The 13441-nt window shown below is 40.6% G+C and overlaps 2 protein-coding genes across 2 annotated transcripts; both read right to left on the minus strand.

Annotated features, from left to right (window-relative positions):
• Positions 1–1850: 1850 nt before the first annotated feature.
• On the minus strand, positions 1851–7304 carry LOC113470679 (protein slit-like). The gene is given in 8 exon segments (XM_026829312.1): positions 1851–2251; positions 3020–3227; positions 3596–3765; positions 4161–4300; positions 4598–4895; positions 5060–5358; positions 7145–7160; positions 7271–7304. Coding segments are annotated over 8 exon segments (1278 nt in total). The 3' UTR covers positions 1851–2138.
• A 23-nt stretch (positions 7305–7327) lies between these two features.
• Positions 7328–13435, minus strand: LOC113470680 (protein slit-like). The gene is made up of 5 exons (XM_026829313.1): positions 13427–13435; positions 12856–13063; positions 8967–9264; positions 8382–8398; positions 7328–7569 (listed from the first exon to the last, which is right to left on the minus strand). Exons 1-5 carry the CDS (start codon positions 13433–13435, stop codon positions 7328–7330), a joined length of 774 nt encoding a protein of 257 aa, XP_026685114.1.
• Positions 13436–13441: the final 6 nt, after the last annotated feature.

Below are 13441 nucleotides of genomic sequence, written 5' to 3' on the forward strand. Positions count from 1 at the left end.
CCAAGTATATTGGGCTACTCATATTATGTCAACATTTAATAATTAATAAAGCACAAATATTACAATTATAATAATATTGGAAACACACCTACTTTGTAAGCACTAACACTCAGGTTCAATTTCTGCCCGGACAAACTTTATCCTAAACAGATAAGGTTCGTTCTCAGAACGGCTGGCTTACTCCTTTCTTGTATTCCTTCTCTCTTCGATTTTGGTATGATAAGACCTCTGTTACAGTTCTCTTTATCATTTTTTTTTTAATCACCAGAGAGATGTCATAACTTTAAGTAAGTCAGTCTATTTCCTCCAGAATTTACCTACTGTTTTCTTCGCCCTTTCTACTGTCTGTCAGAAAACAGCCTGGATTTGACCTACTTATTAGTAACCTTCAGGAAAAATGCCAAATTTTCAAAGTGTAATTAAGGAGTGTAATACTCCGCCCCGCCAAGTCAAAACCGTTTGACAGCGCTACTAAGAAATATATTTCTGTAGCGTGACATGTTTGATCATAGCTCTTTCTATTTACACTGATATAATATTATAATTTGCTTTTAATTGCCAGCGGGACTAAAGGACTGTTTCCACTTGTCGTTTAGTTTTTCAAAGTGTAATTAAGGAGTGTAATACTCCGTCCCGCCAAGTCAAAACCGTTTGACAGCGCTACTAAGAAATATATTTCTGTAGCGTGACATGTTTGATTATAGCTCTTTCTATTTACACTGATATAATATTATAATTTGCTTTTAATTGCCAGCGGGACTAAAGGACTGTTTCCACTTGTCGTTTAGAAAAAAATCGTGTAGTGCGTAGTGGGAACACTCTATAAGGGTTTCACCCATGACTTCATGAGAGATTTCACTAATGGGAGATTTTTTAATCCTCCAAAAAGGAGTTTTTACTTTTCTTATCCTATATTAGGAAGGAAAGTAATGTAATCGGGTCAAATTTTCAATGGTCAGTTTTTAGTGCCAAAACACGTTTTGAGGTCCCTAGAGCCTAAATCCCTTTGTGGACGATGCACTATTTTATTCTTGTTCATTGGAGGCACTGCACATCTCTCACTCCTTGAAAAAGTACATCCCTCTGAGCGTGAACGAGGTGAGTAAAAAAAAAAGAAAGTCCTTCAAGACTCTTGAGTGGAACTTGGCAAGGTTAACGCCGGAGGGGTTCTCTACCACCTAACCCTTAGAGCTCTATTATTATGTGGTCAAATTCTCAAATAAATGAGGATTTGGGGAACTTTCCTGTGACAATCAATGGGGGGCTCCCATTACATTTAAATGGGGGACATTTCAATCGAAATTACTGTGTGCATGTGCAGAGTCCAGTATGTAGATGTAGGACTATTGCACCCTTCTCAAACTATCGAAAATCAATCAAATCGTGAATTTGTGCTAGAGCAGAGAGAGCTTTTTCAGTTTTCACAACGATCTTACACGATGATGAAGAGGAAGGCGTCAGATAGAGAAGCGTGGAGAGCTACCGACCAATCCCAGGATTGATATAATTGATGATGATTGAGATAGTTACCTCGGAAAGAGGAGGTACTACCTCCAAACCAAACTCGGCATATAAACCCAACTGAAAGATAATTAAATAATGTCACCCTAAAGAAATAAAATCAACTCACGGACAAAAACAAATCGGCTGCAGAACAAAATAGAAAGAAAAAGTTGTCATGAAAAATGTATGTAAAATAACAAACATAAAATTAATAAAAAGTACAAATGTACAAAAGTTGTATACAGAAATTTGTTTTTTATATAACACAAAAAAATACTATTTACCTATGTATGTAAAAACTATATAATCGGAGGCCCCTCCACAATAAATGAGAAAATTGTGTATTGCCCAACACAGAGTTGCTTATGAGAGACGTTTAAAGTGACGTATCTATGTACCCTAGCTGTGAGGTATCCTATCACCCTAACCCACTGTAGAGCGAACAAGGGAACTTCTATTCAAAGAGGTACGTTTTACGAAGTTCTTGTTCGTTTAGGTAAAAAAAGGGACGGTTAGAGTAAAGATGCATCGGTAACGAACCCACGAAAATATCTTAAAACCAATCCAGAAATTGCTGTTTCCGAAAAAAAAAAGGAAAATCGAAGCAACTTTTCTTGGAACATAGTGAAACTAAACTACGTGAAAGTTGCAAAATAGGTACCTACTCGTACTTTGAAGAGTTGCATTTCTATTCATTTATTCGGTAAATGCATGAAACTGAGACTGGTGAGATACTCGCACCGCTTGCCTGAGAGAGAAATAAATCGAGGAATTACTCGTATATATTTATTTAAGCCTTATCTTGGCACTGTATTTATATGGATACATTCAAATTGCTACACTTTGAAGGCGTCTGTAGACGAAAAAAGGAACCTCTAGTGAACTTTCTGACGAACAACTCTGTATAAAATTGAACCTCGTGGTGTTCACACAAATTTTTCCAGACTCACATGAAGAATTGACCTCTGTCAGCTAAGACTCATTTACTTATCCTGTCAGCTAAGACTCATTTACTTATACTGTCAGCTAAGACTCATTTACTTATACTCTCAGCTAAGACTCATTTACTTATACTGTCAGCTAAGACTCGTTTACTTATACTGTCAGCTAAGATTCATTTAAGGTTAGGTTAGCTAAGACTCTTATACTGTCAGCTAAGACTAAAATTTCCTATAATGCCAAAGTGGTGAGCTCTCATGGCGTAGTGGTCACTACATTACATTACATAATGCCAAAGTGGGTGCTGCTAGCTTTTCCGGACATACTAAGGCTTGTGAGGTTTATGCGAGTAAGAGGTGGATGAGAGGAGCCTTCTAGTGTCTCTGTATATGTTAACTAATGTTCCGCCAATCATGCCTTTGTTGTCTGCTGCAATAGGGACTCCTTACCTGAATAGCCCGGCGCACATTTGCAAAGGCGAGTAAGAGGTGGATGAGAGGAGCCTTCTAGTGCCTATGTGTTAACTAATGTTCCGCCAATCATGCCTTTGTTGTCTGCTGCAATAGGGACTCCTTACCTGAATAGCCCGGCGCACATTTGCAAAGGTAGTCGTTCGATCCCTGAGGTTGGAAACAGATTCCGTTCTTGCAGTCGTGATGTTGACAGGGGGAAGTCTGAGGGTACATCATAGCCACGAACGGGGCTATCTCACAGAATTTACCCACGAAGTCGCCTTCACACTTGCAGGTGTAGTCATTGATACCATCCACACAGGTACCACCATTCTGAAAATGAGAATGACAAAAACAAACGTAGTTTCTCAGTTTTAAATTTGTAGATTCCTATAAGCCATCTTTTGGGGCTGTTTGCCCCTACTGCACCTACCTAAGCCTCAGAGTGGGCTTTTTTGTGTAGGGAGTTAAGCTTCAGTTTTAAGTTACGTAAAATTACCTAACTCAACTTCTAATATTGATTTTTTTCCCAGATACCTACAGGTGACGTAAAATTACGGAAACATAATATATTCTCTTTCCTCAATTACCCATAAAATGTCAAAATATATGCTTGGTTAGACTGCGGAGGTAAAGGAACTTTTCAGTCCTATCCCAGCAGGATGAATAAAGTATATTCTATTCATTCCTAATTTTCTTACCTGACACATATGGTTGACACAGTCGTCCACGTTCACAGTACAATTAACACCACTAAAGCCAGGAGTGCATTCACAAGTATAATGGCTGAAATGATCCAAACACCGAGCGCCATTTCGACACGGGTTGTATTCGCCGGCACAAAAGGGCGTCTTGGTCTGACAGAACTCGCCTGAGGGGGATAAGAAAACAATCTATTTAGAATCACTCACCTCTGTGGCTGAGTGGTAGAGAGTACTGACTCAGCCGTGGGGGGGAAACAACAGTCGTGATTAAGAACACTGCCGGAGGTGCTTCGAACCCCGATCAAGACGGAATTTTTTTCGAACACACATGTTGGCTCTTGTTAGGGGCGCAGTTAGCCAGCGCCCCTCGAGCTTCATTTCCCCCCTTTACTGTAGGCCAGACTCTGACAATTTAGAGCTTTCTTCCTGCCTTGTTCTTTCAAGAATGTCCTATCTTTACAGTCTTTTCAAATCTTTATGTTCAGTGTCGCAAGTGGCATTTCATAAAATAAATACAAAGTTATAAAGTTCATACACTTCATATAAAGTTAATGGACTTTACCTTGAAATCCCGGCGCACAACGACACTCGTAAGCCTGAATCAGATCCACACACGTAGCATTGTTCTCACACTTGTGACTCAAACAGTCATCAATATTGATCTCACAGCGATCTCCTGTGTAGCCTGGGGCACATTCACAGCTGAAAACAGTCAACAAGAAATCGAATTCATATCAAAGGTGGCGGGAGACGCCCGAACGTCAAGAGTTCGAAGCGCTGGAAGGGCTATATTAACAAGAAATAGCTGAAAACAGTCGACCAGAAATCGGGTTAATATAGAATGAGTGAGATCCTAAAACTGTTAAAACATGGAACTCTCCTTTACCCTTAATTAATTGCATCTCTTCAACCTTCGCTAGGAACAACTTAACTCCTGCTTACTGATTGGGGGAGGGAGGGAGGAGATGTTCTATTGAGAGCGGGGGAACATTCACTTACTTGAATCTGCCTTCCTCCAGGAGCTTGCAGGTGCCGGAATTTCGACAAGGATTCCCATAGCAGGCGTCTATCATGAACTCGCAATGTTGCCCATGATATCCAGGGGTGCACCTACACTGGTACTGCCTCTCCGGTAGGGGCTCACAGACCCCCTGGTTGGTGCATGGGGACTTGTAACAGGCGTTACACTTGGAGAGGATCTCATCGCTAACTTTTTCCTTGCATTGGAACGAGGAGGCAGGGGCGGTCAACAGGAGTTTGTCCCGCATCGAGGCAGGCTCGGTACAACGCGCGATACCTGGGCACAGGGGAAAGAAATTAGTCAAAATCAAATCATAAAATACTTACTCTCCTGGCACTATTCTGCCACCACCTCGTTCGTCAAAAGCTAAAATATAAGTATAAGTAGTGCTTTATTTAGATTGTCAGCTTAGAGCCGCTAAAACAACAACAACAACTTACCTGGCTCAACGTAATCTCGTTTCACCCACTCCGACAGCCAGGCCAGGCCACAGTCACAGTACAGCGGATTACCACCGATGGCCAGGTGAGTAATAGCGTGCAGATCCGCGAACGCGCCTTCCGGGATCATCGATATATCGTTGCCATGTAGGGAGATGATACGCAGGGATTTAAGCCCGGCTAGAGCATCACGGTCGATACATTGGAGCTTGTTGTAGCTCAGGATAAGTTGAGATAGTTTGGACAGGGGCGAGAAGGTGAAGTTGGATAGGAAACCGATCTGGTTGTTGCTCAAGTCTCTGTGAAACGGAAGAAATGGGTTAGAGACGTTAGAGTTATTTGAAAGAAACAAGTGCTTGTTTCTTTCAAATTTTAGCTCAACATTTTGTATTAAGTTCATTTGTTTTGTGTTTTTGTTCCTGTTTGACTGTTCAATTTTTGACGGAAGTTGGCAAATATATTCAAAATTACCCATAATTATAGTGCCAGAATTCGACTGAGAAGTCCCTTTACTCCCAGAGTCTTGTCCCTCGATTAACGTATGTGTAGATCCACGCACTCGTTCAATGATTAATAGATAGCTTAATAGGTCACATCAAGACATAAAAATCGAAAAAAAGAAGAAACAATAGCCTAGCAGATGAATTCAAGCAGACTTTTTGATAAATGACGAAAAAAAGAAAAGATGGAGAGACGGAAGAGGGAGAAAGGAGAAAGAGAGAAAAGAGGGAGAGAGAGACTTAAGAAAGAGGAAGAAGAGGGGGAGGAAGGGAAAGAAGAGACAGGAAATAAGGAAAGAGGGAGGAAGAGAGAAGGAAAGAGAGTAAGAGAGGGAGAGTGAGAGGGAGAGAGACGAAGAAGAAAATCAGTCCATTTTTCTCCTGATGTCATCTTCTCTTACGGTGAAAGTTAGGTATTTATCTCCCATACTTCCACTCTCCTGGCACTATTCTGCCACCACCTCGTTCGTCAAAAGCTAAAATATAAGTATAAGTAGTGCTTTATTTAGATTGTCAGCTTAGAGCCGCTAAAACAACAACAACAAAAAGGCAACATTGTCAACCCTGAGATATAAAAGACAATATTGCTGTAGAAAGCAGGTCGGTATGTTGCCTGTGACAGCCCGACGAAGGCTCAAACCAGGATTTATCAGTTGATCTTAAGATTCCTAACCTAATCTGTTAACCTGCCTGTAATTAAGACTCAAGAGATTCAGCTTCTAATTTTATTGTGAGTTGTCAATGTTTGTGATAAAATATTATGTATGTCATTCCTCGGATTGCATTAAATTTCATGACTAGAATTTGATTGGAACCACGAAGTGGTCTCTCGTGTCCCACCGTCCTTCAGACTCTCTACCAAACTCAGTGATGTAGTGGTTGGTAATGGTTAGGAAAAGCAGTAGAGAGGATAATATTACAAGGTAATAAGGTCAACACATATACATATGAGATATACTAACAACATAACTGTAATAAATATGTTATACTTGACTGCTGCTATCAAAGGAAACTTCAAACATCAGTGTGAAAGTACATCAACGAAGACATGTCATCAAGAGTAGAAGAGAAACAGAGTTGATAGAAAGGGGAAGAGAACGATATATATCTCAAAGAGGTGAGAAATCAGAACGGAAGGAAGAGGGTAGAAGAAACGGAAGAAAGGGTGATGGGAGAAGGAGCGAGAAAAATAGAGGAGTAGAAAGGAAAAAGGGAAAAAAATGAGGGAAAGATACATATATAGATAGAGGAACAGAGAGGAGAAAATGTAGAAGGAGGGAGAATTATGGAGAAGATATTAGGAGAAAGGATAGAACGAGGGAGAGAAATAGAGGAATAGAAAGGAGAACGGATAGAAAAAGGGCAGCGTGAAGGTCTTCCCGATGGCTAACATCTCGACCGTGTGGTACTTGCCGTCTGAGATGATCTCGTAGCTGTGAATCAAACCGGAGACAATGGATTAGTCAAATCAGATTCTATGGATGTTTTACAATCTAGTAATTCTAATGACTAATGACTCAATCTTACAATCTAGTGAGTGAAACTTACAATCTAGTAATTCTAATGACTAATGACTCAATCTTACAATCTAGTGAGTGAAACTTACAATCTCGTTTAATTTTGTCAATTTCCTGCCAATAAATGCTGTAGGTAGCTGTGGGCTATGAAACTCGTAATAATAATGAAAGTCTACACAGTCTATCCCACTTACCTGTACATAGTAGACACAGGATAATTTCCGACATAGTAGGACACGCGGATTCGACTGCTAAACAGTTCGACGGCAATGTAGCACTCCCCTGCCCGTCCATCGTAGAAGAGCACTCTGACTGAGTCGGTTCGCCTGGATGGTCTGAATTTCATTCACGTCCAAATATAGCTCCGAGGTTTCTGGCGGAATGCCGCGCGGGATTTCCGTCAGTTTGGCGCGACTACACCGAACAATAGTACCGGTGCAGGTGCACTTGGGTGGGCAGTAGTTGTCACCTAGACAGCCTTGGTCATTCTCACCTAGGGGGAGAGTACAAAGAAAAATTGGAATTGAGTAATGAGGAGAGGCATCAATTTGTACATTGACACAGACAAACTACACGAAAAGCATTTATTTTGAGTGTCTCTTTATTATGTTATGTCCAGCTCAATTCAATTCTTTATTTATTTATTTCATAAATAACAGATACACAAAGGTTAGTTCGATTTTTGCAAACATTTTAAACAACGAGAGAAAATCTTCCATTAGTATTTGACCTTTTTAACCCCGCTGAAACTTTTCAGAAATGATGTAATAGGTACTAGTTTACAGAAAAGGTATAGGGGCGGACTATTGTATTCGCTTCGGTGTCTGTCAGTCTGTCGGTCGGTCGGTCGGTCTGTCTGTCCCCATAGAAGGACTTATCCAAACCTGGTCGACCTATATATCAAATTAAAGGTCTTTTTACCAGGAACGCGAAAAGTGGTGGTGCAAATTTTGTCCAGAGAACCAAAAAGCCAATAAACCAGAAAAAATGGTTTTTGGGGGATTTTTTTTCACATTTTCTCACACAAATAAGCTCTGATCTTGAAATTGGTCGCGACGACCTATGAACTCAAAGCGAGAAAGTTTTAGATAACATTCAGTCGTTAATTTAAGACCGGTTTTAGCGTTATCTATGTTAAGCTACGCCGAGCAAGGCCAATAAATGGATGAGTGACTTAAACATTAAAAGGAATAAAGAGAGAACGGGCTCTAGTCTTGATTTTAAATCATTACATGAAAGTAAAATTAAAAATCAAATTAATGATAATAATGAACTGAACATTAAACAAATTAGGTAGGTGCATACGAGTAGGTACTAATTTCCTTTAACAATGATCGAATAAACTACGAGCTGAAAAATTCCCTGAGGGACGGGCCCAGCTTGTTTTCTTTCCTTTATTTGACTGGCACTATTGCGTACGACATAGGTACTACACATTACACAAGTTATGTACGAGCAAACGAGGTTAGATGCGAAAAGTGGTGGTGCAAATTTTGTCCAGAGAACCAACGATCGAATAAACTACGGGCTAAAAAATTCCCCGAGGGACGGGCCCAGCTTGTTTTCTTTCCTTTATTTGGCTGGCACTATTGCGTACGACATAGGTACTACATATTACACAAGTTATGTACGAGCAAACGAGGTTAGATAGGTAGTATTTGTTTACGTACGCGTATATGAGGAGTTTAGATAGTAGGTATTTGTTTAAAACGGCCTTTTCGGGTGAACATTAAAAAAAAAAAAAAAAAAAAAAAAAAAAAAAAATGCTGTCGTAATGACCTTTTTTCGTGCAGGTATTACTATAGCCCCAGGTATTATTAGATGATAGACTTTCTTTATGGGTGTGTGAATTTTCCCCAATCCTAAAGTCATCAATAAGATTCAACTTACAATTCGGCCAATTTCGAGGCACCCTCGAAGGCATTGTCCTCGATCCCAGTCACTTGATTTCGGCGCAGGTCCAGCTTGATCAAATTGGGCAGTCGTCCAAACAGACCGTCTGATTTGATCTTGCCAATCTCGTTATCGTTCAGGATCAGCTCTGTGGTGTACAGGGGAATGTCCTTGGGGATCTCCTTGAGGCCACGTTGGGAACAATCTACCCGGGTTCCATCACAAGAACAACCGGATGGACATGCGGCATCGATGAGGCAGTCACCTGCGTAGCGCGTACGGAACTCTTCCACACCTGAGGAATAGAATAGATTGGATTGGAAAAATTCTTACCTCTTTAAAACTTGTGAGGTTTATGGACATACTAAGGCTTGTGAGGTTTATGGACATACTAAGGCTTGTGAGGTTTATGGACATACTAAGGCTTGTGAGGTTTATGGACATACTAAGGCTTGTGAGGTTTATGGACATACTAAGGCTTGTGAGGTTTATGGACATACTAAGGCTTGTGAGGTTTATGGACATACTAAGGCTTGTGAGGTTTATGGACATACTAAGGCTTGTGAGGTTTATGGACATACTAAGGCTTGTGAGGTTTATGGACATACTAAGGCTTGTGAGGTTTATGGACATACTAAGGCTTGTGAGGTTTATGGACATACTAAGGCTTGTGAGGTTTATGGACATACTAAGGCTTGTGAGGTTTATGGACATACTAAGGCTTGTGAGGTTTATGGACATACTAAGGCTTGTGAGGTTTATGGACATACTAAGGCTTGTGAGGTTTATGGACATACTAAGGCTTGTGAGGTTTATGGACATACTAAGGCTTGTGAGGTTTATGGACATACTAAGGCTTGTGAGGTTTATGGACATACTAAGGCTTGTGAGGTTTATGGACATACTAAGGCTTGTGAGGTTTATGGACATACTAAGGCTTGTGAGGTTTATGGACATACTAAGGCTTGTGAGGTTTATGGACATACTAAGGCTTGTGAGGTTTATGGACATACTAAGGCTTGTGAGGTTTATGGACATACTAAGGCTTGTGAGGTTTATGGACATACTAAGGCTTGTGAGGTTTATGGACATACTAAGGCTTGTGAGGTTTATGGACATACTAAGGCTTGTGAGGTTTATGGACATACTAAGGCTTGTGAGGTTTATGGACATACTAAGGCTTGTGAGGTTTATGGACATACTAAGGCTTGTGAGGTTTATGGACATACTAAGGCTTGTGAGGTTTATGGACATACTAAGGCTTGTGAGGTTTATGGACATACTAAGGCTTGTGAGGTTTATGGACATACTAAGGCTTGTGAGGTTTATGGACATACTAAGGCTTGTGAGGTTTATGGACATACTAAGGCTTGTGAGGTTTATGGACATACTAAGGCTTGTGAGGTTTATGGACATACTAAGGCTTGTGAGGTTTATGGACATACTAAGGCTTGTGAGGTTTATGGACATACTAAGGCTTGTGAGGTTTATGGACATACTAAGGCTTGTGAGGTTTATGGACATACTAAGGCTTGTGAGGTTTATGGACATACTAAGGCTTGTGAGGTTTATGGACATACTAAGGCTTGTGAGGTTTATGGACATACTAAGGCTTGTGAGGTTTATGGACATACTAAGGCTTGTGAGGTTTATGGACATACTAAGGCTTGTGAGGTTTATGGACATACTAAGGCTTGTGAGGTTTATGGACATACTAAGGCTTGTGAGGTTTATGGACATACTAAGGCTTGTGAGGTTTATGGACATACTAAGGCTTGTGAGGTTTATGGACATACTAAGGCTTGTGAGGTTTATGGACATACTAAGGCTTGTGAGGTTTATGGACATACTAAGGCTTGTGAGGTTTATGGACATACTAAGGCTTGTGAGGTTTATGGACATACTAAGGCTTGTGAGGTTTATGGACATACTAAGGCTTGTGAGGTTTATGGACATACTAAGGCTTGTGAGGTTTATGGACATACTAAGGCTTGTGAGGTTTATGGACATACTAAGGCTTGTGAGGTTTATGGACATACTAAGGCTTGTGAGGTTTATGGACATACTAAGGCTTGTGAGGTTTATGGACATACTAAGGCTTGTGAGGTTTATGGACATACTAAGGCTTGTGAGGTTTATGGACATACTAAGGCTTGTGAGGTTTATGGACATACTAAGGCTTGTGAGGTTTATGGACATACTAAGGCTTGTGAGGTTTATGGACATACTAAGGCTTGTGAGGTTTATGGACATACTAAGGCTTGTGAGGTTTATGGACATACTAAGGCTTGTGAGGTTTATGGACATACTAAGGCTTGTGAGGTTTATGGACATACTAAGGCTTGTGAGGTTTATGGACATACTAAGGCTTGTGAGGTTTATGGACATACTAAGGCTTGTGAGGTTTATGGACATACTAAGGCTTGTGAGGTTTATGGACATACTAAGGCTTGTGAGGTTTATGGACATACTAAGGCTTGTGAGGTTTATGGACATACTAAGGCTTGTGAGGTTTATGGACATACTAAGGCTTGTGAGGTTTATGGACATACTAAGGCTTGTGAGGTTTATGGACATACTAAGGCTTGTGAGGTTTATGGACATACTAAGGCTTGTGAGGTTTATGGACATACTAAGGCTTGTGAGGTTTATGGACATACTAAGGCTTGTGAGGTTTATGGACATACTAAGGCTTGTGAGGTTTATGGACATACTAAGGCTTGTGAGGTTTATGGACATACTAAGGCTTGTGAGGTTTATGGACATACTAAGGCTTGTGAGGTTTATGGACATACTAAGGCTTGTGAGGTTTATGGACATACTAAGGCTTGTGAGGTTTATGGACATACTAAGGCTTGTGAGGTTTATGGACATACTAAGGCTTGTGAGGTTTATGGACATACTAAGGCTTGTGAGGTTTATGGACATACTAAGGCTTGTGAGGTTTATGGACATACTAAGGCTTGTGAGGTTTATGGACATACTAAGGCTTGTGAGGTTTATGGACATACTAAGGCTTGTGAGGTTTATGGACATACTAAGGCTTGTGAGGTTTATGGACATACTAAGGCTTGTGAGGTTTATGGACATACTAAGGCTTGTGAGGTTTATGGACATACTAAGGCTTGTGAGGTTTATGGACATACTAAGGCTTGTGAGGTTTATGGACATACTAAGGCTTGTGAGGTTTATGGACATACTAAGGCTTGTGAGGTTTATGGACATACTAAGGCTTGTGAGGTTTATGGACATACTAAGGCTTGTGAGGTTTATGGACATACTAAGGCTTGTGAGGTTTATGGACATACTAAGGCTTGTGAGGTTTATGGACATACTAAGGCTTGTGAGGTTTATGGACATACTAAGGCTTGTGAGGTTTATGGACATACTAAGGCTTGTGAGGTTTATGGACATACTAAGGCTTGTGAGGTTTATGGACATACTAAGGCTTGTGAGGTTTATGGACATACTAAGGCTTGTGAGGTTTATGGACATACTAAGGCTTGTGAGGTTTATGGACATACTAAGGCTTGTGAGGTTTATGGACATACTAAGGCTTGTGAGGTTTATGGACATACTAAGGCTTGTGAGGTTTATGGACATACTAAGGCTTGTGAGGTTTATGGACATACTAAGGCTTGTGAGGTTTATGGACATACTAAGGCTTGTGAGGTTTATGGACATACTAAGGCTTGTGAGGTTTATGGACATACTAAGGCTTGTGAGGTTTATGGACATACTAAGGCTTGTGAGGTTTATGGACATACTAAGGCTTGTGAGGTTTATGCGAGTAAGAGGTGGATGAGAGGAGCCTTCTAGTGCCTATGTGTTAACTAATGTTCCGCCAATCATGCCTTTGTTGTCTGCTGCAATAGGGACTCCTTACCTGAATAGCCCGGCGCACATTTGCAAAGGTAGTCGTTCGATCCCTGAGGTTGGAAACAGATTCCGTTCTTGCAGTCGTGATGTTGACAGGGGGAAGTCTGAGGGTACATCATAGCCACGAACGGGGCTATCTCACAGAATTTACCCACGAAGTCGCCTTCACACTTGCAGGTATAGTCATTGATACCATCCACACAGGTACCACCATTCTGAAAGTGAGAATGACAAAAACAAATGTAGTTTCAGTTTTAAATTCGTAGATTCCTATAAGCCATCTTTTGGGGCTGTTTGCCCCTACACCTACCTAAGCTTCAATAGAGTGACAGAGTGAGCTTTTTTGTGTATGGAGTTAAGCTTCAGTTTTAAATTACCTAACTCAACTTCTAATATTGATTTTTTCCCAGATACCTACAGGTGACGTAAAATGACGGAAACATAATATATTCTCTTTCCTCAAATACCCATAAAATGTCAAAATATAACCTTGGTTAGACTACGGAGGTAAAGGGACTTTTCAGTCCTATCCCAGCAGGATGAATAAAGTATATTCTATTCATTCCTAATTTTCTTACCTGACACATATGGTT

This window comes from Diaphorina citri, unplaced genomic scaffold, assembly GCF_000475195.1.
Source record: "Diaphorina citri unplaced genomic scaffold, Diaci psyllid genome assembly version 1.1 scaffold1742, whole genome shotgun sequence".
In the NCBI taxonomy this organism is placed as follows: domain Eukaryota; kingdom Metazoa; phylum Arthropoda; class Insecta; order Hemiptera; family Psyllidae; genus Diaphorina; species Diaphorina citri.

What these genes read in the sequence shown, in the direction of transcription:
- LOC113470680 (XM_026829313.1), bottom strand. An exon ending in ATGTGCGCCGGGCTATTCAG is followed by an intron (nt 9,265 to 12,855) that starts GTAAGGAGTCCC and finishes TCTATTCCTCAG; the next exon opens with GTGTGGAAGAGTTCCGTACG.